Here is a 27,389-nt window from a genome sequence, read left to right as displayed (position 1 = left end):
CTGGAGAGATGAAACATAGGAGAACATAAGAGAAGAGCATTAGAAGATCCTGCTGGATTGGGCGAAGGCTTCTATAGTCCAGAATTCTGTTTCCACTGTGGCCAATAAATGCTTCTGGAAAGCTCCGAAGCAAACCATCAATGTGACTAACCCTTTCCAGCTACTTATTCCTAGCAACTAGTATTAGAGACATCTTATCACTGAAACTGGAGGTTGCATATAGATATCAAGACTAGTATGGAATGACACCACAAGGCATATACTCCTCTTTCCCCCCTCAGTCCCTATTTTCTAGTACCTGTTCTTGGGATGAATGTACCTGTCCATTCATCCCTCTTTGTTCAGTGTGATGACCTTTGTGGAGAATTTTCTCCAAAGTGGGGATTCTCTCCAAATGTCAGCGTTTTCAGAGTCTCCCTAAAGGAAAACTGAAATTCTGTTTCAGGGATTACTCCAAAGTAGAACTTTCAAAGCATTTTCTCAGACTGTATTTTCATATTCCAAGGCCTGAACAGAGTCTGTGTCTTTTGGAGAATCTTCTGAAAATGTTATTAGTGGACATGGCTAGAGCTCTCACTCATCAGGGTTCAGCTCTCTTCCTGAGGGCAGCAGGGCTGTCTTTAGAGAGCCGTGGCAGGGTGTGGGCCCCCCTTCCAGTTAATTCTAATGCGGGTTAAAAGAGCAGGACCTGGGGCGGTTGTCCTGCTTGCCATGCCCTAAGGACAGCCCTGGAGGGCAGAGCTGCTAACTGGGGGCAGGTGAGAAAAGAACCTCCTTGTCCTCGACCTGGATGTACCAGGAGGCCCAGTAAGGGAATCATCACCCCACCTGCCTGTGCCTATCTGCCCACAGATCTGCTATTCCGCCTCACTGTCAGTGATGAGCACCCGACTGGCCCCAATACACATCCTTGAGGGCAGCACTCTTTGGCTTGAATACATTTCCACTCCAATCAAAAGCAATGTCTGAGTGGTGCTACAAGGAGCATGTCTGTAAATATTCTAAAATGCAAATGTAGATAAATTTTCTTTGAAGAATTGCTTCTGATGAGTTCGGGAGGTGTGTGTGTGTGTGTGTGTATGTGTGTGTGTGTGTGTGTTCCCATTTTGTCATCATGTGCGTGTGTATAACAAGGTGGGGTGTGGCGAGTTTGAGTCTTTGCTAAGCCCCAGCTGTGTAGGATGGTTTTTCCTTCTACCTCATTCCAAAGGTGCGGAAGGAATCTGGGTAGGGCATGCTTGTCCTACCCAGCTGGAGCTTAGTAAATGACCAAGCTCCTCACCTCCAAGTTCCTTTACACTCACACACAATCAGGAAAAAAAAGAGTGCACACAGCTCCTGAAGCTGGGTAGGATGTTTGTCCTACACAATTATTGTGTGAACAAGCGTAATGAAAACATTTAAGTAAAACTCAAACATTATGGTGTTGGGCATAGGAAATAAATGATATACCAGTATGGTGATATCTTCTATTCCCAGGTGACCAACCAGTGGTATCCCAGATGTTGCTGAACTACAACTCCTATTACCCCGAGCCACAATAAACAGTAGCTGGGGATGATGGGAGTTGTAGACAAGCAACATCTGGAGTGCCACCAGTTTGGAACCCCTGTTCTATCTGATCAGCACCTGACCCGGGAACCCAAATAGTCTGGGCTTCTTCAGAACTTGGAGGAATATTCCAAGAGCACAGACCTACAATTGACCCTGCGATTGTGCCATAGAACACTGTGCCAATAACTGCAAAGCAGTAGAGAATATGTCAGCAGAAGAGTAATGTCATAAAGAAGAGCCCAGAAGTGGAGTTCTGTGATATAACAGGAAAGAATGCTGCATGCAAATGAGGTGGGTTTATGACATGTGCTGCCCCAGTTCAGAGTGTGGACCTTGTAAGTGGCCAGAGACAGCAGGTGGAAGCGTTTCCTTAGTGTGGTTCTCAATGGATACAGTGAAGGGCTTGGGTGGCCTCCACAGAGGAAGGGCTTTGACAACAGGGTCAGTATTGTCACTGCTGAAGGTACTCTTGCTGCTGCTGCCCTCCCCATTGCCAGCCAGTGCTGGAAATAAAGAGAAAAAACATAACAATACATTAGTCATAGGCATGAGATTGGAGAGCACGGACAAACCAGTGGCCAATGCCATGAAAAATGGCATCATACAAGTAGTGGAGGGAAGCAACATCCAGCTCAAGATCTTTGGGCAGGACTTCAATGTGCAGACCTGGGAAGTAGTCTACTTTGCTGAGGTTCCTGAATTCCATAATGCCTCCTGCAATAAAATGAGCAGTGACTTGGTGGTAAAGTCATCCATTGATGCCATACAGGAGGCTTCTGTGGTGCTGAATGTGGCAGTTGAGACCCTGAGGAAGCCAGCCAAATTCAAAACCTATATGATGTGTCTTGATCTCCCTGAGCCACAGCCATGGAAGTTCACTAACAAGGATTTATTCATCCAAGTGCTTAAGGAAGAGAAACCGCTCCTGCCTCATTGGTTACTAATCTGCTCAATCTTTGTCCTCGTAGGGCTTTCGGGCATGTTCAGTGGCCTCAACCTGGGCCTGATGTCATTGAATCCCATGGAGCTGCGCATTGTGCAAAAGTGTGGCACAGCCAAGGAGAGGAAATATGCCACCAGGATTGAACCCATCCGCAGGAAAGGCAATTACTTGCTGTGCTCTTTACTGCTCAGCAACATTTTAGTCAACAACTGTCTCACCATGTTGTTTGACACCATCATTGGCAAAAACATCCTGGCCATCCTAGCCTCTACCGTTTGCATTGTCCTCCTTGGAGAGATTCTCCCCCAGTCCATCTGCTCTCGTCATGGCTTGGCTGTGGGGGCCAACACCGTTGGGATCATGAGGTTTGTCATGATTGTGACATTTCCACTCTCTTACCCTATCAGCAGATTCCTGGACTTTTTGCTTGGCAAAGAAATGGGCACCATCTACAATCGAGAAAAGCTGATGGAGATGCTGAAGCTGACAGCATCTAACGACCTGATGAAGGAGGAGTTGAACATTATCCAGGGGGCTCTGGAGCTGAGGAACAAAACAGTGGAGCATGTCATGACTCCATTACAGGACTGCTTCATGATCAACAGCAATGCCGTCCTGGATTTCAACACAATGACTGAGATCATGGAGAGCGGCTACACTCGCATCCCCATTTATGATCAGGATAGGTCCAATATTGTGGATATGTTATATGTCAAGGATCTGGCATTCGTTGACCCTGATATCAGCACCCCTCTCAAGACTATCACAAAGTTTTATAACCACCCAATCCATTATGTCTCCCACAGTACCAAATTGGATGAAGTGCTTGGAGAATTCAAAAAAGGTAAAATGGTGGGACCAACATCAAGTGCTTTGCTCATGTTCTATTTGCAAGTTTTAGCAGACACAACTTTAAAAATAGACCAACTTGTGATTTTTAGGATAGTTAAAAGGAATTGGCCATCAACCAGAGCATGTGAGGTCAAGACAGATAATATTTAAGGATGTAAGATTGCTATCCCCAGTCCACACACACACACACACACACACACACACACACACACACGTTCTGACCAGAAAAAAAAGTTATGCAGGGTATGTTGGTATGGTGTAGACTGAGTTGGAGAAATGCCAACTATGTCCGGTGCCTATTGGATAGAATCTGTGTCATCATAACATGCCTCCCCCTTCCCAAGCTTTACAAGTAGTTTTTGTAGCAGATTACAGCCTTTGTCTCAGAGCAAACCCATGTGAGGGGAAGAAAAATGCTGAGTCATCATCTCTATGCTTTCCGAGCAAAGGCTTCTCCCAAAACCTTCCTGTAAATCTTGGAAGTTTCTAAGGCTGCTGCCACCACCCAATTATCAGCAGAGTTTCACACACACACACACACACACACACACTTGGGTGGAAATACCAGGGGAAATTCTCCTTCTTTTGCTATTGGAAAAGTATACAAAAACCTTCCATGTGCAAGCTTACATGTGGTGAGAAAACTGGTAGTTGCTGAAAGTATGAGGTGTGTTGCACAGAGAAACTCCCTCCTCACCTCCCACTTTCCTGAGTTAAAAATCCACTCAGAGAGGCTTGCAAAATGCAAAGAACAAAGAGGGGAAAACTTTATTCAAATGCTACAGACTGCTTCGGTTTGAGGCTCCCTCAGCTTTTAGTTACAGGTAAAATAAATACTCAGTAGGTTACAAGAATACTTCAAAAAGCACCCCAGCTGATGTTGGGGCAGCACACTTTAAAAATCATGGTTGCCCAGTTGCAAAGAACATGGATGTAGGAAAATACAGAAGCACCTTTAAAAGTTTACAGATAGACCATTCTTGAACATTATCAGGGATTTACAAAGCACACAAAATAAATATAAGTTTCTAATGCAAAATCTGACTAACAAATGGTTCCCTAGGCTGAATCCCTTTTTCCTTGAAAACTCACCCACCATCTGATGAGAATCAAGCTTCCTGCAATCCTGTCTCTCAAGGATCTTCAGAGGTCATTCCATGAGAGAAATCTCCAGGCTAGCTTTTGCTCACAAGGGAGCAAAACTCCATTGCTCCTCACTAAGCTTTACTGCCTATGCTTCTCCTACCTCCAGCCTAGCTTCTTCTAACAAAGGAACCTTCTCTTCCTTCTCATGGCTCTCTAGGTCCCACCCACCTGATGTGCTGATTGGCTGAGCCCTGGAGTTCACCAGCCTCAGCCTGTCAGTCAGAACAGGGTTCACTTCCAGTTTACTCTTTAGTGGGAGGGCTGGCTGGTCACTACAGTGTTAAATTGTGTTCAATTTATATTTTTTTGTAAGGTGAAAGAGCATTCCATATTCACATATATACATACAGTTTAGTTGCAGCTATTGCTACTCAAAGAGGTACCACCAATTACTGAATGAAGGTTTCACATACTTTTTCATGCAAGGATGTTTATCTTTCTGTAGTGTGAATATTCATAATATACCCTTTTTGCTTGAGTTATTTAGTGGGGTTGCCTTTTTCTCTTAACAAGGTTCAATTTAGAATCTAATCATGTTTTGAATAAGAGTTGTGCTAACATACAGACCATCTTAGGGGGTTCACAAGCCTTTTCTCAGCAATGGTATGCATCTTAAAAAGAAAATGAAAGACATAGCTGGACAGCCTAATGATGCACAAAAGGAGGGGCAACATCTGCTGGATAATCTCCTTGGATTAAGAAACAACTTCCCCATCTTTGCTGCTGTGTATGTTTGCCACACCAGTGGCAAAGATGGGCTCAAACTGCAAGTGAAGGATCTACTATTACTGCTTTTAAAATGTGATGTGAGTCTTCTCTCTGAATTGCTTTAGTTAAGGGAGAATGGAAATAAGAGGGAATGTGGGAACAAAAGGGTGAAAGGGAAATAACAGGTTGGATTCAACAATGGAGCCAACCAGTTATTGACAATCAGTAGGGCTCTTCTCACAATCAAGAAAGGAGAAGCCTCCTACTTTAATTTGGGAGCCATGCAAGCTCCAAACTGGCCATCATGAGAATTCTTTAAGCAAGGGAGGAGGAGGAGGGAGGAGGAGGAGGAAATGCTAGTCTGTGAGCAAGGTATGGAGACAGGTGGCAGGGTGAGCCCAGAACCTGTAACCAGCTCCTGAGTGAGGGTGGAGGGAAAGTACTACCCATGCCTCCCTCCTCTGTACCCAGCTCATAGGCAACCATTTTCCCCTCCCAAGTTTGTAGAATTCTCACGATGGCCAATCAGAAGCATGCCCAGCTCCCAAATTAGGGTTGGAAGCTTCTCCCATCATAATGCTCATCATGAGAATTGCCCTAATAGATGGTAGAGTTGGGTACCATCAAATAGGTGAGGCACTTCACTATGGTGCTTTTTGCATGTGCATGGAGATCAACGCTACAGTGACTGAGTGATGGTGTATATGGTTTAGAAGGCTTTTAGAAAAGGAAACTGGGTATTCCCATTAGGAGGAACCTGCTAACTTTAAGGCCTGTTCCAACAGTAGAATTTCTGCTTCAAGAACTATCTGCCTCATGCAGTGGTGAGCTTTTTTTTTTTTTTGGCCTGCCTATCCTCCAAAGATTCTCCTTCACTGGAAGTTTTCAAACAAAGGCTGGACAATCATCTACCAGGGAGGCTATAGCAGAATCCCTGCACTTTGCAGGGGGTTGGACTAGAAGACCGCCAAGATGCCTTCCAGCTCTAAAATTCTATGTCTATAAAACAAGGGGAGGAGTCAACTGACCTCTGTGCTTTGCTGGCTGCACTCACCAGCAGTGCTATGCCCACTGCACTGACCTTGTGGCATGCACAGAGACAAAGCACAATGTTTAATGAGACGTGGAATCTGCTTATTTTATAAGCTTGTTCACACAATCTGAAACAGGGTCAGAGGAGCTGCCAGCCAGGCAGCTAGACTCACTCCTGATTGGTGGTCATGTGGACCCAGAAAGCAAGGAAGGAGGAAGGAAAAGTAGGAGGTGGGAGATTGTGTAGGAGGTGGGAGATGAGTAGGACAGGCAAGCCAACCCACATTCTGACCCCAGTATTTTACCAAGGGTGGATGAACCCCCCTCCTGCCTTATACATGATCCCTCTTTCTTCCTCCTTCTTTGTTTTATAAGTTCACATGATTGCCGATCAGGAGCACACTTGGCTCTCCTACTCTGGCTGGCAGATTCCCTGACCCTGTTTTGGGTTGTGTGAACGTGCCTAGAATCTTTATTTGGGGATATTTAGCTTGCCTTTCCACTCAGATAGTGCCCAGTTACAGCTTACAATGAGAAAAAAGTACAATTGATCAAGAAAAAACAACAATAAAAACATGAGGATGTTCCTTCACCCTCCTGGGTTGGTCTCCCTTGCCTTGCCTTGCAACAGCAGCAGCGGAGAAGGAGGGGGGCTAGATGGCCCAAAGTTCCTCCTGTTGCTCTCACAGCTGCCTTGGGCTGCTTCTGCTGCATTTATAACTCTGTGTCCAGTTGATTGCAGAACACCATTGGCCGAGCCCCAGTGTGGAAGCAATCCACAAGGAGACATGGATGCTCAACCATATTGATGCCTTGGCTTCCGTGTATTGTACTTTTTCCTGGAAAAGGGATGGTCTGTTTAAATTCTCCACACTCCTGAACGAGCACTGCTGTTTCTTTATGGACAGAGTCCTTTTCCTAGCATGGAAATAACAGTGATAGAAAAAGCTTCACCTGTTGCATTTTGCCTGTAATGCAGCTGTTAAAATCACAGAACTTCTGGGCAACATCCAGACGAATGAAGCGCCAGTGCTATGTGAGCTGCGTTTCAGCTGAGTTCCCAACTAGTGAATGCAGCCGTGTTGTTTGTGGGGAGAGGGTGAATTTCAACACTTCCCCCTTCCCTGGAAGTCCTCTGTACCATCTGAACATATGTTCCCAAGGGTTGTGCAATCCTTGGACATATTTTTGGGAGGCACAGAAAAAGCCTGACACATCCACTAGGCAGACCTAGATGGTCACCTAGGCCACCAACCCTTGGAACAGGGAGGCACTACATTCCTCCCCTCTCCAAGCAACCATTGACATGTGTGACTTGCTGGGAGTGCTTATTTGCTCTCCTCCCCAGAGGGGGAGTGGGGACATGCTGTGTGGTGTGTGTGTGTCGGGGGGGGGGCAGTGGGCAAAGCCAACTATGCCTTGCCTTGCCTTGCTCTATCTCCCACCCCAAGTCTCTCCCATTCTGGTGAATGAGCAACCTATGCAGCTCAAGTTAAAGCCAGGACTCTGCACTTCTTGCATACCTGCCAATCTGTCTCTATTTTCCCATGCAGGTGAATGTTGGCAGGTATGTTCTTGGCTATCGAGTGGGGTAGGGGGGCATGGCCAGGCACCAAAGTAAAACTCCACTTAGGGTGCCAAAAACCCTACGGCCAGCCCTGGGCACACAGTCCTTCTGGAAGAAGGGCAAGTTGTCCAATTAGCCCCTTCCCTTGCCTGCATAAGTGCCAGTGTTGCATTGGTCTAACCCAGCAGAAGCATCAGTGCATCTCACATAGAGTGAAAGGCACAGTAGAAGGCAGGCAGGCAGGCAGTCCAAGTTCATGCCATTGAGCAGGGCAGGACAAATTCCGGCAGTCCAAGGTCAAGCCAGTAAGCAATGAGTACAGAGGGCTGAGCAGGCAAAGCCAGGCAGGCCAAAGTGAATCTGGTAAGCAGCAGGTGCGGAGGGCAAGGCAAAGGCAGAGTCAGACAGGCGGAGGTCAAAAGCAGTCAGGGCTGGGGACCAGAGGACTGGCTGACAGCAGCCAATCCAAGAAGAGCTCCCCTGTTGCTCCAATAGAGGCCTAGAGCAGACTGCAGACTTGTATACAGTGTCGCCAAGGTCCGTAGGGTAACTCCACCCCCAAGAGCAAGACTTGGATGATTTAAAGGGGCTTCACCTGATGCCTTGTCTCTGGCCCTGGCAGGACTACGATGCCTTGGTTTCACTTGCAGATTTCTCCCCTTCCGAGCTGAATGGCAGTGCAGTGTCTTCTGGCCTTACAAAGGAGGGCTGGAGCTTGGGGTCCTGCACCCCATCTCCTTCCTTGTCCATGATCCCCTCCAGCGTGGATGAGGGGCCATAGCTATGGGCTGTGACACATATTCACTGTCTCTCCTGTCTCCTTAGCATAAAGCTGAGGTGAGACAGGCATCCTCCTTTGAGAAGCAGGAGTTAGGGGAATATGAGGCTGACCGTGGACCTTGGACAGGCTGCCACCACCTTCTCCCTTTGTGGCAACCCCCCTTCGCTGCACACCTGCCACACCCCTTGCACCAGTGTTACAAGCACGTCAATGCAGGGGGCATGGCCAGCACTGGGGAAGGGACGTGTGACCCCTCACCCTTTCCCAGCCCGCCTTTCCCAGTGAGGGAGAGAAAGGAAGAACCCAGTCAGCAAGCAAAGCACTGGCTGGTTGGCTGGGAAAGGGTGAGGGGCCGTGAGCCTCTTGCTCCATGCCTGCAAGCACGTCATTCACAGCCCAGGGGTTTGTTCCTCATCTCATCCCAATGGTAGGTGTGCCACTGGCAGGAATTGCAATCCAACTGTTGGAATTGCAGTAGTAGCTGGATTCTTCCTAGCCAGAAATCATCCCCTTTCACTCCTAAAGGGAGGCAAGGAGGAATTAATAAATAAGAAGATATAATGGCGATGAAATACACATACTCCCATTCTTCAGATGAAAATCATAGACCACTTCAATGCATCCAATAAAAATAAATAAAAGAGCTTACAAATGGAGCAAACACATTCCAATGTCCAAACTTCATTGTCAATGCTCTATTTCAAGCAGCTGGGGGCACTTGAGAATAAATACAGTAAGGGAAACTAGATAACCAATCCAAGGACAGGAGAAAAGTGAGGGGGGGGGGAAGGAGATGAGTAAATTTTCAAAAAGTAACCCTTTTATTGACCAATACATTTCATTGCCTCTCTCATTTTCTCCTTAACATTAATAGAGGGCTGTAAATGTTCAGTATACATATCCTCGTTAATCTTACGCTGCACTATATTTCTTCAACAGCTAGAATAAGCACCAGGTGTAGTTCTCTAAGATAAATGCTGAAGAATTAGTTAGAAGTAATAGTTACAAACTTCCAATGGATCAATCTAAGAAAATAAGATTAGAGAAAGGGTTACCTGTACTTAAAGTTCCTTATGTGACTGACAGATTTATCTGGCAAACATGAAAGATTTTGAGAAAAGAGGATATGAAAATTAATGTAATTTGCACAGCACCCATGACTTTAAAACAGCATTTGGTCAAGACCAGTGGTCCCTCTAACAGGGATTCCCAGATGTTGTTGACTACAACTCCCAGCATCTCCAGCTGCAATAGCCTTTGGGAATCTGGAAATGTTAGAGGGAACACAGGTCAAAACTAGACATTATGATAGGGATTGTCTGATTTGTGAGAAAGAGGAGGGTTGGTGCCAAGTTAAGCAAACAGTGTATACTTTTGTATGCATGGAATGGGAGGAATTTTATATTGAGGAGACAGGGAGACCCCTGTTAAAAAGGTATAACATGCATTAAGCTGAAGTGCAATATAACAAAGATTGAATGAAACCCTGGGCAAAACATATGAAATAAAAATGTGAAGGAAGAGTTGCACAAACCAAGGTGCTTATTCTATGTTTCTTTTCTGTTGAATGTAAAGGATTGGGGATGGGTAATGAAATCTGAGCTGGGAATGCCATCAGTTTTCCACATGGAAGCAAAGTGCTTTGTACAAAGTATAATAAGAAATTTTAGATACTATATTAACAAGACAGAACAGCCATGTCCTGAAGCCAAGGGAATACTGAATGCATTATACATTGAATATAATACTTTAAATGTTTTATTAAATTAAAGTTTAATAAAAATTCACCCCTTGCCACAGTAATCTAACCAGTGTCTGTCCTACAGGTAAATCTCACCTGGCCATTGTCCAGAAGCAGAAGGAAGATGACAATGAATCCATCCATGATGTGATGGGTGTGGTGACCCTGGAGGATGTGATTGAGCAAATCATCAATTCGGAGATCATGGATGAATCCAATCTCTACGGTTAGGTTCATTCCCTCCTCTTCATTTTTCTAAGAAACAGCAGGGTGTGTGTGTGTGTGTGTGTGTGTGTGTGTGTGTGTGTGTGTGTGAGAGAGAGAGAGAGAGAGAGAGAGAGAGAGACTACCAGCTCCGTCACCTGGAAGTCCTAGGATCCCCCGCATGAGTGTGCGGAGCATTCTTGGGAGAGCTCCAAGGCCGGAAGGCTGCTTGTAGACTCCTGGTTGGGGGTCTACTCATGTGTTGCCATGGTGCGGCACACAATCAGTAACACAGGGTTAGTAGAGCGCTTTAAGAGGCTATATACACATATATATATATGTGTGTGTGTGTGTTTGTATCAGAAGGAACAATGAAAACACAATTTTTACATATATACTTGGTAAAGTATGTTATATTATATCACAAGCCTAATTGTACTGGAAATACCTTTAAATGAAAATATATTATGATTTCTTACTTAGGATTCATGAAAACCTTTAATATTTTTTAAAGAGCAGCTGAACAGAAAGAGCAATATAACATTCACTGTGTCTGCATATTATATAGAATTTAAAACATTTTCATTCTCCTTCATTTTTCAACCAATTATGTAAAATTTGAAATTTAAAAAAGTATTTAAAAAAATTATTCAGAAGCTCAACCATAAGGTAGAGGCCCTGAGCTGTAGCTTACTTAGCTCGTAACTAAATCTAGCACGGTTCATGGCAATCCTGGAAATAGTTGTATTGGAAATGGAGTTTTAATGTGCTACACAAATGGCAGTTGTCATCTCTGAGATAGGGTAGGTGAGCTGTTATTGCTAGCGATATGTGTTTGTTGTTGTTTACAGTGTATATCAACTTATACATATCCCTAGCAATGGAAGCCCATCTAGCCTGTTTCAGAGATTAATGCCATTTTTGCCTCAAACTATCTCAGGAAGGTGGGAGGAACAAAGGGTCATGCAGTGGGTAAAACAATTTCCCCTTTCTGTTGAAAAATATTGAATAATCTGTGATCAACATTACCTTTTATGATTTAGAATATATATAGTATTGAAGAGGCATGGCTATTTCATGGATTGTCAGCAGATGGTGCTAAGAACTTATGCAACATTCTTGAACGTTATGGAGATTGCTCATTACATCTCCCATCAGAATTTGCTCTGAAGTAGGGATGTGCAAATTGATTTTAAAAGACTTTTTAAAAATTTCAAATTGCGATTTGTACCTGAATCTAGCTGATTTGGGTGATTTGGAGACAAAACAATTCACCCCTATGGTCCATTGGCTAGATTCAGATCCAAATTGAATTGCGCCTGATTTGATTCAAATTGATTCAAGATTCGGATCCCTCCTATTAATTTCCCCAGATTCCCAGCTTTCATTTAAAAAAACAAAGCTAAGCTCTAGCCCTTGTAGAAGTGGAGTTATGGAGCAAAATGTGTGGTCACTATTTTTCAAATGTTTGGATTATTTGGTGTATAATAACTTTCCCTCAATGAATCCCTATGAGGATTCATTATACATCTTCATTTCTTCTATTCATTTTGACTGTCTTTTGGACAGTGGAACACAGGAAGCTGCCATATACTGAGTCAGACTATTGGTCTAGCTAGCTCAGTATTGTCTTCACAGACTGGCAGTATCTTCTCCAAGGTTGCAGGCAGAAATCTCTGTCAGCCCTATCTTGGAGATGCCAGGGAGGGAACTTGGAACCTTCTGCTCTTCCCAGAGTGGCTCCATCCCCTGAGGGGAATATCTTACAGTGCTCACACTTCTAGTCTCCTATTCATATGCAACCAGGGCAGACCCTGCTTAGCTAAGGGGACAAGTCATGCTTGCTACCACAAGACCAGCTCTCCTCCCATGCCAGTGCCAACTGTCAACTGCTATGTGCCAGCCACACACCCCTCCCACCGCAAGGCAGTGGGGTACTTCTCAGTTTACATTCTAGGGTTTCCCCCCCAAGTGTTTAGGCTCTTTGGTGTCTAATAACCTTTCCTCATAATGAATCCCTATGAGGATTCATTACACACCAAAGAGTCTAAACACCTCAAAAATTCCTAAAATATAAATTGAGTACTCAGCAGCTTGTGGGTTGGGGGGTAGTTGGAGCATGGGATGCCACTAATTCCCCACCCCCACCTGCAAAGCAGTGGGGTCAAAATTGTTGGAAATTCTCTGTGGTGAGAGAATCCCTTTCTCATTAGAGCAGAGTGCACAGAGGCACAACACAGCGGTAGTCTAGTTAGACGTGCGTGTGTGCTGAGAGTAAAGTAACTTGGAGCCAATTCATAGTTTCAAATCAATATATAAGGCATTTATTAAGGAACTCCATTCTAGATAGGAAAGTGAGGAGTTAGGATCTCTAATCTATATATCTAGCTGGATGCAGATGGATTCTGCATCTTCTCTGCACATAAGGTGCAGGGAGAGAGGCTTGCCATGTTGCAAGGTAGGAGAGCAGGTAGGGAAGAGAGAGAGGAAGGAAGTTGAATCCCTAAGAGTAGCAATCTACATTTCAAAGGGATAGCATGAGAGCAGTGGAGAAGTGATGACCAATGTCTTGACTCTCTAGCCCTCTGACTTACTAGTCTGTCCTCCACTGTCTGAGACAAAGAGACAGTGCAAAGTCCTTTAACTTGGCTTTTTGGTGTCTAATAACCTTTCCTCATAATGAATCCCTATGAGGATTCATTACACACCAAAGAGTCTAAACACCTCAAAAATTCCTAAAACATAGATTGAGTATCCAGCGGCTTGTGGGTTGGGGGGTAGTTGGAACATGGGATGCCACTAATTCCACCCCCCCCACCTGCAAAGCAGTGGGGTCAAAATGAACTGAAGAAATGAAAGTGTGTAATGAAGACACCAAAGAATATAAACACTTCAAAAATACCTAAAAAATAAATTGAGTACCTCAGTGTGTGTGTGGGGGGGGAGGGGGGAGTTGACATCGCAGTTGACAGTTGGCACTGTCCAGAGATAGTCAAAATGAACAGAAGAAACAAAGGTGTATAATGAATCCTCATAGGGATTTATTATGAGGAAAAGTAACTGAACACCAAAGAATCTAAACATTTTAATATTCCTAAAAATTAAAATGAGTGCCCCACTGTCTTGCAGGTGGGGGGTGAGTGGGGGTATAGTTATTATTATTTCTTGTTTACACAGTCAGACAGGTGTTACTGACTGGTTTGTTTTATCCAGACATCGAGTCCTTTCCAAGGACCTGGGATGGCTGAATTTTATCATCAATACTGTTGGTTATTATAGATATTGTCGCATTGTTATTATTACATTTATATCCCGCTCTTCCTCCAAGGAGCCCAGAGCAGTGTACTACATACTTGTGTTTCTCCTCACAACAACCCTGTGAAGTATGTTAGGCTGAGAGAGAAGCAACTGGCCCAGAGTCACCCAGCCAGTTTCATGGCTGAATGGGGATTTGAACTTGGGTCTCCCCAGTCCTAGTCCAGCACTATAACCACTACACCACGCTGGCACTGTCCAGTGACAGTCAAAATGAACTGAAGAAATGAAGGTGTGCAATTAATCCTCATAGGGATTCATTATGAGGAAAAGTTATTATACACCAAAGAATCTGAACACTTGAAAAATGACTGCACATTTTGCTCCATAACTCCACTTCTACAAGGGCTATAGCTTAGCTCCCCCCCCCTTTTTTAAATGAAAGCTGGAGATCCATGTTAGGGTTAGGATATGGTGATGTTGAATCCCCATTATTTCCTATGGTGGAAATGTTCAAAATCAGTAAAAACTAAAACAATTCATTAAACATGAACCAAGTGTCCCACTACCTTGAAATCTGGTTTATAGGTGGCACCCATGGGGTAGGTGGCACCCAAATATGGTGCCCCTAGGACCTTGTTAAGTGGCCCAAATTGATCCATATTGAATCAAAGCAAATACAAATAGAATCTGGGGTGATTTGTGGCGGCGGGGGGGGGGGGTAGATTTGGACACAAAATAAATCAGGGGTGATTTGTTTTGGGCACAAATCGAATTAAAAAAACATTGATTTGTGCACATCCCTACTCTGAAGTCAGAATCAATCATCATCTAGAAGGGTCCAAGGAATAGGAAGGTGAACATTCTTTTAGATGAAATCTGTAAGGTTAACATTCTTTCAACTCTAATGATGCACTGTACACATGTGTGCACATACACACACAGACAGTCCTTCCTATAATCATATCCAGAATATTGCATAATGACTATTAGCTTCCTTTTTCATCACCTTCCTTCTTCATCACCTTCCATCTTCATCACTTTCTTTCTTCATCACCTTCCAGCTGAAAGTTGCACCAGAAAACGAATCGTCTACTCAAGGAAATGGGATTTCTCTGCCTTTAAGGACAGTGACAGTGATGTCAAAGCAAAGATCAGCCCTCAGCAACTACTGGCTGCAGTCCGCTTTCTCTCCACAGGTAGACGCCTCAGGGACCATCTGTACCATTGAGTAGGGGCCACTTAGCATGGCGGAGACATCTGCTGTGCCTGATAGGGGTACAACTACAGCCATTTGCTCACCAATACTGTGGGTCTTGGTCTAGTAACCCCAGCCTATATACTAGGCTTGTTCACACAACTGTTGGCCAGCTAGAAGAAGAGGTCTGGGTAGGAGGGTCAGCCACACTCCCAGTTTTCAATCATGTGCTTGCAAACCTTAAGGTAGGAGGTGAGAAGAATGATTGTGTGCAAGGCGACAGCTGGGTAGCATGAGTGCACCCTACCCAGATTCTCTCCCCAGCTTTTTACTGAGGTAGGAGAACAAACCATCCTATCCATCTGCTGCCTCGCACATGATCATTCTCTCACATTCTAACTTAATGTTTACAAGCATATGACCACAAATTGGGAGCATGTCCAGCTCTCCTACCTAAGCTGGGCACTTATTCTACCCTCCTGGCAGTCATGTGAAGACGCCTACTTATTTCACACCACACCCTTCCATCTGTGGCTGCATCCCCTTCAAAGATGCAGACATGAAGAAGCAGTATAATACAGAAAAGTAACTCTGGCTACATACAGAGCTATACATACTCCCTTTCCCTCTGAGCTGTGTTCTTGTAGAGCTCTCATTAATTTCAAGTGGGGTTGCGTAGGGAGATGTCCCAGGTGGATCATGCCTATCATGGGTCAGAGCTGCCTACTTTAACCACTCCTGCAAACAGCACCCTTGGTTGGCCACCTGACTTTGCCACATGGCTGGCTGGCTCTGAGAAAGAGTCAATAGGAACATAAGAAACTGCCTTATACTGTCAGACCATTGGTCTATCTAGCTCAGTATTGTCTTCACAGACTGGCAGTGGCTTCTCCAAGGTTGCAGGCAGGAATCTCTCTCGGCCCAATCTTGGAGAAGCCAGGGAGGGAACTTGAAACCTTCTGCTCTTCCCAGAGTGGCTTCATCCCCTGAGGGGAATATCTTGCAGTGCTCACACATCAAGTCTCCCATTCATATGCAACCAGGGCAGACCCTGCTTAGCTATGGGGACAAGTCATGCTTGCTACCACAAGACCAGCTCTCCTCTCCATGAAAGATGCTCACCCTTCCTGGAGTCCCCCTTTAGCGATTCTTGTTGACTGCTGTGTTCTCTCCTTGTCATGCAGAGGTGGTACAATTCTCCCCAGTCCTCATTTCCGAGAAGTATCTGCTGCGTCTCCTTAAGCACCGTGATGTCATCTGCGAGCTGAAGCTCAGCGAAGAGAACAAGAATGTCCCTCCCCGTCTCTATTTGTACCAAAAGAATAAGCCGGCCAATTACTTCATTCTCATCTTGCAGGTACCTTGCTGAGGTGCTCTATTCCTACAGCAAGCAAAGCAACCAGGAAAATGGAAGCTGTTCCTCCCACCAAGCAGATGCCTGGTGCTGGAGTCATCTCATATGGCCCATGACTGGTGGCCAATTTAAATGTTATGGCTTCCGCATGGGGGCCATCCTAAAACGCTTCCAGTCAGGGGCATTGTTGCTAGTACTTAAAACGGGTTTTAAACAGGTTTTGTTTTAAAACAAAACACACTTTCCCCGAAAAGATCTCTCTTCAATTATTTAACCCGCTGCCACCATCTATCCATTTTCGGACAGAAAGAAAAAATAATCCCTTTTAAAACCCCTTTAAAATAAACCCTGGAAATGAGGTTTATGTGATCATGGGGTGGGAGCAGTAGGAATAGACAACCAGAGACAAAATATAAAAGAACCAAAACAAAATTACTTCAATGTAGGGAACAAAATATGATGGCGCTTTATGTTAATATAGGATATACTAGTGTTGCTTGCTTGCTACAGTTACAGAGAAGTGAAGGAATGAAACAGGGGCGGAGCCACCATTGAGCGAGCGGGTTCAAAGATCTCAGGCCTCCAATGAAAAGGGCCGCTGGAGGCCCCATTGCTCGTGGCATCACATGCGAAGGCAGCGTGGCCTGATTGCCAAGAGGCCCACCCCAGTCCTCCCCCTCTCATTTCCAGGCAGTGATTGCTGCCTGACAGCATTTATTTCCCTTCCTCTCCCTCCAGCAAGGGAGAGGAAGTAGTGTTACGCAAAGGGGGTGTGGCCCGGGCTTTGGGTAAGCCTGAACAAGCTGTCCCCCTTTCATGTCAGCCCTGGGGGGTGATGTTGTCTGCCCCCCCTCGCTCACCCCTCCAATGCCCCCCTCCCGGCCCTCCAGCAGTGGCATGCCTGCCTTTGCTAGGAAAGCATGCAGCAGTACAATGGCAGGATGGGGAGAGTTTGTAGCCTTTAACCCTTTGTGCTTGAGGTCAACTCTGGGCCCGAGTGAACAGCGTGTGACCCGTGACAAGCACACGTGGGGCGGGGTGGCCTGTGGCCCACCCAAGCATTAGTGGCACATGTGCAACTGCCTTACCTGCCCATATTGTAGCTATGCGCCTGGAGCTACCTCCTGCTTCTGAAGCATAGTTTGGATCAATTGCTGAGAAAGCCCCGATGCAGTATAGGTACTTCCGGGCCGATCCCTCTGATCAAGCAGGGTTTAAGATTCTAACACTGCCTCTTTGTTACAGGGGAAGGTGGAGATAGTAGCTGGCAAAGAAAACATTAAGTCTGAGAATGGGCCTTTCTCTTACTTTGGGGCAATGGCCCTGAGCTCATCTCTTGTGGCAGGTAAGCTGCAATTCTCCTCCCTCTGAGCCATCCATGCACTGGATATGTGCATCCCATATGGACTTTAATCAATCCCAAATTACCAGGAGAAAAATGACACCAAGGAAAGAACATGGCATTATTGCCTGGAATTTTGGGAAGAAGTACTAGCCAGGGGATCCCCAGAGATTATTGGACGACAACTCCCATCCCGCCCGCCTGCTGCAATGGCTGAAGACAATTGTGGCTGGCGATGATGACATTTGTCATCCAACATCTGGGAACTCAAGGCTGGGAACCCTTAGGCTAGCCCTTTTGTGGGCAGCATGAAGAGAAACTCTGTTTATTCTGATTTTATTATTTTCAGTTAGTGTGCATGCGTGAAATATGTGGCCCATAGGCTGTGCCACAGAGTACCATTGTGCACACTTCTACATGTGGGACTACAGAGTACAGGTATGTGATTTTTCTATAGCTACTCCCCTCAGGCTGTGTTGAGCCAAGACAGGCAAGCTGACTGGGGACTAGACCACAAAAGAGGCAGCTGTGGCACGGAGACATTTGGTGATGAGGCAGCAGCCACTGTGTTGAATGGTATAAAAGAGGAATGTTGGAAGCTGCCATCGACTGAGTCAGACTATTGGTCCACCGAGCTCAATATTGTCTACACTGAGTGGCAGCAGCTCTCCAAGGTTTTAGGCAAGAGCCTTTCCCAGCCCAACCTGGAGATCGCAAAGCAGATGCTCTACCACTGAGCTACAGCCCCGTCTCCTAAAATAATCAGTTAATATAGGAAGCTGCCTAATACAGAGTCAGACCACTGGTCTGTCTAGCTCAGTATTGTCAGCAGCTCGCCAAAGTTTTAGGCAGGAGTCTTTCTTTGCTCTACCTGGGGATGCCATGGATTGAACCTGGGACCTTCTGCGTGCAATGCAGATGCTCTACCACTGAGCTATGGCCCCACACCTTACAGGAGTTACAGGAACATCTTACGGTGCTCACATGTAGTCTTCCATCCAAATCCAAACCAAGGCAGACCCTTCTTAGCATGGGGGACAATTCATGTTTGCTACTACTGGAAGACCAGCTTTCCTCCCCAAAGATGTGCAAGCAAAGGAAGTTGAAGAGTGTGCAGGTGGGCTGAGGGAAGGTGCAAAGAGGGAAAGGGAGCAGGGTGGAGGATACATTTCCTGCCTCATTGTGCCCTCTTCTCTGTCTTTAGAATCCAGCTCCATGGGTCACCTGAGCAATATCAGTCCCCAGACTTCAATTAGCCACCAGGACCATCAGGATCACATGACACGAACCTTCAGAAGTAGTATAACCAACAACTTTGTCCTCCCTAGCCCCAGCAATTTCCAGTACATGCCGGACTTCAGTGTCTGTGCCCTCACTGACCTACTCTATGTGAAGGTAGGTCTAGATTCATTGGTCTGAGACCCAAGAAGGAGATTCTGGGAGAAATGAAAGGTGATTATACCCCAGTAGACACCTGTATATTCATTCATCCAGTGGCTCTAGAGCAAGGATTCTCAACGCTGAGTCCCCAGATGTTATTGGACATCAATTCCCATAATCCCCAGCACCAGTGGCCTTTGGTTGTGGATTAAGGGAGTTGAAGTCCAATAACATCTGGGGACCCAAAACTGAGAATCCCTGTTCTAGAGCAGCAGTTCCCAACCATGGGTCTTCAGATGTTGTTGGACTATAGTTACCATCATCCTCACCCACAATGGCCAGGGGACGATGGGAGTTGTAGTTCCAAACACAATCGAACAGATCCAATAATCTAACAGAAAAAACGACAGAGAATAAATATATGAATGTAAACTTTATCTCAGAATTCTTTGAAGAAGCAGGTTGTTGAAGGCTCTGATTGTTTCACATCATAGGCAGAGAAGACCTGTGGTCCCTTATGAAGATTTATTTTATAACACTGAAGTTCTGAAGTTCTAAGGAAGTCCTTATTGATATTTGTGGGAGAATATATGAACTCTTATGGGTGCTTGAAGAAGGAGTTTGAAACAGCGTTATAACTGGTGTGCTGTCGTTCTTACATCTAGTGTGTTCTTACATCTAGTTCTTATATTTATCACGAACAATATAGTTCTCCTGTTTTATTTATTATTGTTTGGTGCATTTCATGTTTTGTCAGTGATTTGGATTCATTAATATTACCATATTTAGGTTATTTCATAATTTTCTATGTGGTTTGCATTCATATATTCATGTGTTGTCCTTTTTTCTGTTATGTTATTGGATCTGTCAGGTTGTGTATTGGATTCCTTTCAGATCCTTTATGCTATTTGTTTGGTGGCAGTTGTAGTCCAACATCTGGGGACCCAAGGTTGAGAACCCTTGCTCTAGAGAGCTGCAAGGTTGCCTTCAATGGAGGCTCAAAAGGCATTGTTAGACCTCAGCTGCAATCCTCAATACACACACTTACTTGGAGTTTGCACACAGAGACATGATTGCTGAGTAAACATTGTCAGGACTGCAGCCATAAACTGGTTGACACTGCAGTTCTATCTCCAGTTACCTGAGAGTAAGCCTTATAGAATATAGCAAGGCTTACTTCTGAGCAGACATGAGTAGGATCACACTGTTAATTGTCATTTCCTTCATTAGGGCCAAATTAAATTTAGTGGCAGCAGATCTGTGGACAGAATTGGGTCTCCTCGGAATGGGAGAGGATACAAAGCATGGAATGGGTGGGGCAGAAGGGGGCGGAAACTCCCCCCCCACACACACAATTCTTCCCATCACATGTTTTCACAGTGGCATTCCTATACTGGAAGTAATTCCCTACCAGGAGAACAGCAACAACAGCCATTTAGATAGGCAAGTGCAGCTATGGGGAGGGTTCAGGTGCTTCTCCTACCTACCCATGCTCCACTCTTATACTGCCTCTTCTATACAGGGAATTGGAAGGATTTGTGTTGGGTATTGCCAGAATCACACCTACCCAGAATGCCCTCCTGCGAAGTGATGCTAAGGCAGTGACCTTCACTGTTTTTCAAGAGGGGGGCCCCTTTGGCAAAAAACAACAACCCTTCAATGTGAGAAGCATTGCCCACGACACCGATCTCTGCACAGTGCTTTGCTTCCCCCCAGTGCGGGGGGTGGTGCAGAGAAACAGAGCACTATCAGGCCCCGGTATCATCTTGGAAGATGCGCATGGGGCCCTGGGAAGTGTAGTCCTTCCCAGCATGTGCCTACAGAGCTCTAGGGAGAAATGCCTTCCAAGATGGCGCTGGGGCTCAAAAGGGCTCGGTTTCCCTTCAAGGAGTCCTACCAGCACTGGGCAAAGTCCAGCACCTCTGCATGGTGCCAGGGGGACTGTGAAGAGTATTTGGCTTAAGCTTCACACGGACTTAATAAACGATTAATCAGGAAGTCACACTTAGGGCCAATGGGAGCTGGCAAGGGCTCCTGGGCTTTGCAAGGAAAAACACTGCACTAAGGGATCAATGAATGCTAATTCCCAGCACCTCACCAAACTACAGGTTCCAGGATTCCTTAGAATCAGCTGTGGCAGTTAAACTGGTGTGGATTCAATAGGCTACTGTATTTACCTGATTAGAAGTTAACTCTGAATGTAAGAAGATTCCTTAAAAGATAGAGGCTAAATACAGGTTATACCTCTATTTTACTCAAAGGAATCCAGGGGAATCTAGATCTAAGATGACTCTTTCCCTCCAATATTTAAGAGGAGAGAACTGGGGCGGGGGGACCTCATCTTAGATATGGGTAAATGTGGTCAATTGCGATCATTGTGCAAGCATCTTATCCAAGTTCAGGAGCTGGGCCCACTTCCATTTTGTGACTGTGTGAGACTAAACAGCAAGGGAGGAGACATGGGGAAGGGCTCACCTGTGAGGCTCCTGCTGGGTAGGAGGGCTTTTCCTCCCACCTCATTCAACAGCTGAATACAGCTGCTGAGTAGGACAGAGCTCTCCTACCCAGTGGGCACCTTACAGATGATCCTTCCCCCACCTCTTACCTTGCTTTTTACTCACACATGATTGCAAAATGGCAGCACGCACAGCTCCCGAACCTGGATAGGATCCTTCTCCTACCCTATTGCAGGTCGTGAGAATCAGCCTTCTATAAATTTGTAGTGTTGTTATGTCCAAAGACACAGAACCTCTTAATCAGGATCAGGAGTGTTCCAAACATATTCTGTTGAGCAAGCAAGCAAGCATTCCATTGTGTCCCAAAGCACATATACAGGCCTTCTATTCTTGGTTGATATTTTGCCAGCAGGCTGTTGAGCTAGGGAGCAGGCAGAAACAGAGATCCAGGCCTGATTCTCTGCCAGCGGTTGATTGATTCTGCTGGCCACTTGGGGCAGGGGCAAAGGGGCCAAAGCTTCAGTCCACACTAACTTGATGGGCTGCCGGCAGGGCCCACTGCTGAATTGGTAACTGGAGAGGGAAGATGATGTCCTCCATGGAGCTTGATTTGGCCCGGGGAGGGTGCCAGTGGCTAACCCGTAACCTGTTGTCCTTCTGGGCAAAGAGGCACCTTCTAAAGTGATGCCTCTCTCCTACTTGCCAGCAGGAGAGCAATTGTCCCTATTCTGCTCAGCACAACATCCCTCTAGTGGCTATTGCTAGTGTCTCCCTTCTGTTTCTTTTTGGATTGTGAGCCCTTTGGGGACTTATTCTTTTTTTTCTGGCCCCTTTGAGAAGTTTTATTTTGTTAAAAAGCAGTATACTATTATTTAATAATGGAGGACATGTTGAATAATGGTGTGCATGTGCAACAAACCAAGTTGTGCATGCTCAACAAGCAAAGTTGTGCTAGTGCAAAAAGATCACAGATCTGTGTGAAGGCACAGAGATTTTCAAAACTCTTCTCTTGCTTTCTTACACCAATGTTACCCTTAAAGCATGAGGTGTGCCACAGGCTGTGCACCTGTTGTCCATGCGCAAACATGCTTGCACTAGTGCAACACCCAGGTTCAATCCTTGGCACCTCCACATAGGGCAGGGAACAACTCTTGTCTGAAAATTTGAAGAGCTGTTGCCAGTCAGTATAGACCAGGGCTGCTGCATCAATTTGGCCCTCCAGCAGTTGTTGGCCTACAACCTCCATCTTCTCCAGCCACAGTCAGGAATGATGGGAGTTGTAGTCAAACAACAGCTGGAGGGCCAGAGTGGTGCAGCCGGTGTGGAGACAACACTGAGCTAGATGGATCAATGGCCTGGTTCAGTGAAGCTCTTCTTGTGGTCTGTGAGAAGAGCTTCTGTTGGGTTTGTGGGGAGAGCGGGCAGCCATGGAGCAGCCAGATCAGCCACCCACACAACTGCCGGCTCCATCATGGAGCCGGCGGGGGCTGCGGGGTTCAGGGGCCGCGTGGCCCCCAGAAGTCCCGGGATGCCTCCACATGAGTGTGCGGGGCATCCTGGAGAGACCCTTGAGCCTGGGAGGCTGGCTACAGCCTCCCGGTTGAGGGTCTACTCATGTGCCGCCACATGCCACGGTGTCACATGAGCAAAGAAATGAGGTTGCTCGCTCCATTAACTTCATTTAAGGGGTGGGTGTTCTAGGCAGGCTAGCCACCTTGGGAACACTGGGCTCGCCTCCCTTAGCCCACTTTCCGTCGATTGTGGGAATAGCCTCAGTATGTGACAACTTCATATGTCGCTATTCTTAAAGTTCATGTACCACTTTTCAACCATAAAGATCTCAAAGTGGTTTACATAGCAGAAGCAAAACAGAGACTGATCTTTATCCCCAAATGGTTCCCTATCTAAAAATAAACATAAGGGAAACAACAGTTGCAGCCACTGGGAGGTTTTCAGTGCTGGACTGAAAAGGAATTGTTGCTCGCTCCTGTAGATCATACCTGTGCATAAAGCCACTGATGTTTTTAATATATTTTTTAAAGGATAAGAGCAACAGAGGATTGTGTATGCTGGACACTGGACACACATTTCTGAGTAGCCTTCTTTCTCTCCACCCCTCTCTGTAATGCAGATCACTCGGGAACAATACCAGAATTGTATGTTGGCCTCACTAACAGAAAGCAACTCTGCAGCAGAGAATCGATTTCGAGATCAAGTTGAGACCATCTCTGAACCTGAGCCTCTCTAAACCCAGCCTCTTTAGTGGCCTGTCCTAGTCTGTCCCAGGGCTCAGCCAGCTCCTCCCCAAGACAAGAATGAAGGGAAATTTGCGTCAAAGTGAGAATAGCTCTGTGATTAGAACAGACCACGTGGACCAGATTCCAAAACATATGCCTGCTTCTCCCAGTAGTGTGAGCAGTAACAGATTTTACTTTGCTGTCCTTTATTTCCTTAAGATGATCAATAGTCAGCACCATGATAAGAAACACAAGACTGTGTTTGTTTTGCCTCCTCTTCATCCCCACTACATCTCTGTTTTTGTGTCTTTCCAGATAGGAATCAACTGCAGGATGCTCAAAGTGTTCACACAGGTTCCCAGCACTATCTTACTCCCTACAGACATGTGTCAGCAAACTTCTGTATAACTTCCTGGCACAATATCATCCTTCGTAAATATTAACTTCAAATGACTTATTTAATGCATAAAAAGACATTAAAATAACTTACAAATTATTCTGTAACCAAGCAAACATTTCAGTCTAATACATCATCCTTAGTGCTCTATTTAGCATGCATGCTGAATTTAGCATGCATGCTGAAGGCACTTAAAAACAGAAGCTGAGAACCGAAAGTAGCAAACCAATAATAAATAACCCATGAGGGAGGAGAGGGCAGAGCTTTTGCAGATATAATATTAACTCTTCCAGTGGCCAATGGTTCTCATGGCTTCTTCCATCTCATCTCATCCTTAACATTAATATTAGGTCTCAATTGTTCTATGAACATTGCCTCCCTGATTATTAAATTCCCTTCAACAGCTAATAGTGCTACTTTTGTTTTGGTCACTCTGATCCCTCCATTCACAACAATTATAATACAACTGTATGTCTTTGGAGCAGTGCAATGCATATTTAAAAGGATAACAATGCATCTTTGTAAATATGCCAAGCATGGGGCATCACACAATTTTTGCAGCTCTTCTTGCAGGCCAGCTCTTGCATTCTGAGAAGAACCCACCCTTTTAGTTACTACTTTTGTGGTGAGAGATTGTTCTTGGAATGTAAGATGGTGGCACTGCAAGAATCATACAAAGTGCCTGCTTGGCATGTACAGAGAACAAGACTGGATTACGATGGAGTGTGGAAGCATGCAGCAGCATGTGTACACGGTATAAGATAAAGAGCTTGGAACTTGGCTTGCACAAAAGTTTGAATATCTTGCAACTTATCGCTATCTGGAAAGACCCTTCGTTATTACTGGCTCAGGGTACAGTCAAAGGGTACAGGATACAGGGTACAGGAAGTTCTGCTCCATTGAAATGAATGGGAGCTGAAAGCCCAATGGCCATCCATTTACTGCACAAGCAGACCTGCTCATTTCAGTGGAGATTACACAGGAGAACATTCCAAAAGATTGGACCCACAGGAGAGAGTAAAAACATCCACTTGCTATTTTAAAATGCTTCAAATTTGACTTGTGGTTGATAAGTATGTTCACTAGATTTCTTGTGCTTTCTTTCCTGTTTTGTTTTATTTTTTGCAAAATACAAATGCAATACAAAAATCATAGAAAAAAATAATAAAATGTAAAAAATAAATATTTTGAATAAATTCTTTATTTTTAAAAATTTACCTCCAGCCTCACCTCTTCTCTGGCTGGGTCTAGGACAACTCTTTGCGGCAAACTCTCTGCAGCCAACTCACTGTGAGACACCTCAACACGGCCGACTCACTGCAGGGACAACTCAGTGCGAATCTTCGACAAACACTTCAAAGCAGCTTCCTGTTCTCCAACAAACCCGATAGTGTCCTGCACTTCAAAGCAGTTCCCTGCTCTCTCAATAGGGATGGGAAGTGGGCGAAGGAGGCGAAGAGCAGCCCACTTCTGCCAGCAACCCGCAGACACGCAATTATTACTTTATTCGAATTAGAGTTTAATAGAATGTCTCCTCCTACCTCTGGGGTACAATACATCAGAAGGCAGCTCACAAAAAGGTAAACAAACCCATAAACAGTTACATGAAAATATTTGGTCCAACATGCTAAAACACAAATGATAAAAATCAAGTTAAACTTAACACGGGGGACTAAAAACAAAGTAAATTAAAAGTCTAATGACATTTTCGTTAAGCTATTTGATAATTGTGAGCTATGGCACGCAAGTATTCTATGCGCCTTCTATTGCCGTAATTGGACACAATCTTTGAAAGATGCTCATCTGTTTTGAGACATTTCTTCATCTTGACTGGAGGACTGTGGCCTGAAATGAACTGTTCGTAACAGTTGAAGATTTGTATTGAGTTGTCCCTGCAGTGAGTTAGCTGTGTTGAGGTGTCCCACAGTGAGTTGGCTGCAGAGAGTTGGCTGCAGAGAGTTGTCCCATTCCCCCTCTGGCTAGGCTGGAGGCAAGGCAAAGTTGGAGGTTGGAGGTGAAGTGAGGTGAGGTGAGGGTGGAGGGGAGCAACAGTCCCATCTCCCAACTGAATTCTTTTTTTGTGCGTTGTTTTTTGTTTTTTTACAAAATACAAATTCAATACACATATGTATATGTATGTAGCTAGATAGATAGACAGATATAGATATATAGATAGATAATCAAATGTAAAAAATAAATATTTTGAATCAATGCATTAGTTTTGAAACAATTCAGCTTTACGCTTTATATTATGCCTCTTAACTTCTTTTTCTGATCATCTATCTCCACTCCCATATTTATTCACTCCACCATTTTGTCAATTTGGTGGAAATGCTGATGGGTTTGCATGTTCCTTTTCAACTCTAGGATTTCCTGTTTCTATGAAGTTATGATATTTGCTCAGTAACAGTCCCATCCCCCAACTGAATTCTTGTGACTTTCAGTTCAGCCCCCAAGGTTCTGACATAACAAAGCCCTAAGCAGTGTCAACTTTTCATATTATTGGGACTGCTTCCTTGCCCACATCCCATTATTTCCCCTAAGACTGACTGACATGACTCCCTTAATGCACCAGAGATTAAAGGTCTGGAGGCTTTTCTGACCTTGAGCATTTCACAGAGTTCTATTGTGGTATGTGATGGCTGCCATTAAGCAGGCATTGAACTATTTCCAATTAGGGTATGCTACACTTCATATTTAGGATCGATAATTAGGTTCACATTTAGGATCGACCATCAACAGTAACAGATCCAACAGTCAAGAAATATGCCACAGACTAGCACTTGGTATGGTTGCAATGAAGGCCTTGGAAAAGATATTTAGATGCTGTGACGTGCCTACACCTACAAAAATTAGAATCGTTCGATGAAGTGGGTTGGCACCCATGAAAGCTTATACAGTATTAAACTAGCCTGGAAACGTTTCAGTTAGTCGCAGAGTGCTACCTATTTCTTTACTTTATCAAATATTTGCTGTTTTTTAAAAACATGGCTAGACACTCATCATCTTTTAAACTAAATTGTCCCATCAAGGACCATTTCTTACATTATCTAGAGCAGGGCTTGGCAATCTTTCAGCAGCGATGTGCCAAGTCTTCAGGGGCGGCTGAAGGAGAGGTGCCTCTTGAAGCGACGTTGGCATCCTGACCTCGCTGCCCCTGCCCCACCTCTTGTGCCAGGCAGGCCACGGATACTGCCCCAACCCCCCACATCACTGACCACACCCCAGCCAGTGGATTCATC

The 27,389-nt window shown here is 45.1% G+C and overlaps 1 protein-coding gene across 3 annotated transcripts; it reads left to right on the top strand.

Moving 5' to 3' along the window:
* The first annotated feature begins 1,902 nt into the window (after window positions 1-1,902).
* On the top strand, window positions 1,903-26,358 carry LOC128349462 (metal transporter CNNM4-like). Of its 3 annotated transcripts, XM_053305787.1 has the most exons (7): window positions 1,903-3,341; window positions 10,410-10,550; window positions 14,848-14,982; window positions 16,166-16,338; window positions 17,581-17,680; window positions 18,882-19,072; window positions 23,645-26,358. In XM_053305787.1, the coding sequence occupies exons 1-7, from the start codon at window positions 1,940-1,942 to the stop codon at window positions 23,759-23,761; spliced, it is 2,259 nt and encodes a 752-aa protein (XP_053161762.1). In that variant the 5' UTR covers window positions 1,903-1,939; the 3' UTR covers window positions 23,762-26,358. The 3 variants fall into 3 exon arrangements, 2 of the variants coding, with proteins under 2 accessions (XP_053161762.1, XP_053161771.1); XR_008318825.1 differs by lacking the exon at window positions 23,645-26,358 and having other exon boundaries at window positions 1,912-3,341; window positions 17,581-18,115; window positions 18,882-19,012; XM_053305796.1 differs by lacking the exon at window positions 18,882-19,072 and having other exon boundaries at window positions 1,912-3,341.
* The last annotated feature ends 1,031 nt before the right edge of the window (window positions 26,359-27,389 follow it).

Source organism: Hemicordylus capensis, chromosome 1, assembly GCF_027244095.1.
Source record: "Hemicordylus capensis ecotype Gifberg chromosome 1, rHemCap1.1.pri, whole genome shotgun sequence".
Classification (NCBI taxonomy): domain Eukaryota; kingdom Metazoa; phylum Chordata; class Lepidosauria; order Squamata; family Cordylidae; genus Hemicordylus; species Hemicordylus capensis.
Note: the sequence above shows the minus strand (reverse complement) of the source record. Positions and strands in the feature narration are given on the sequence as shown.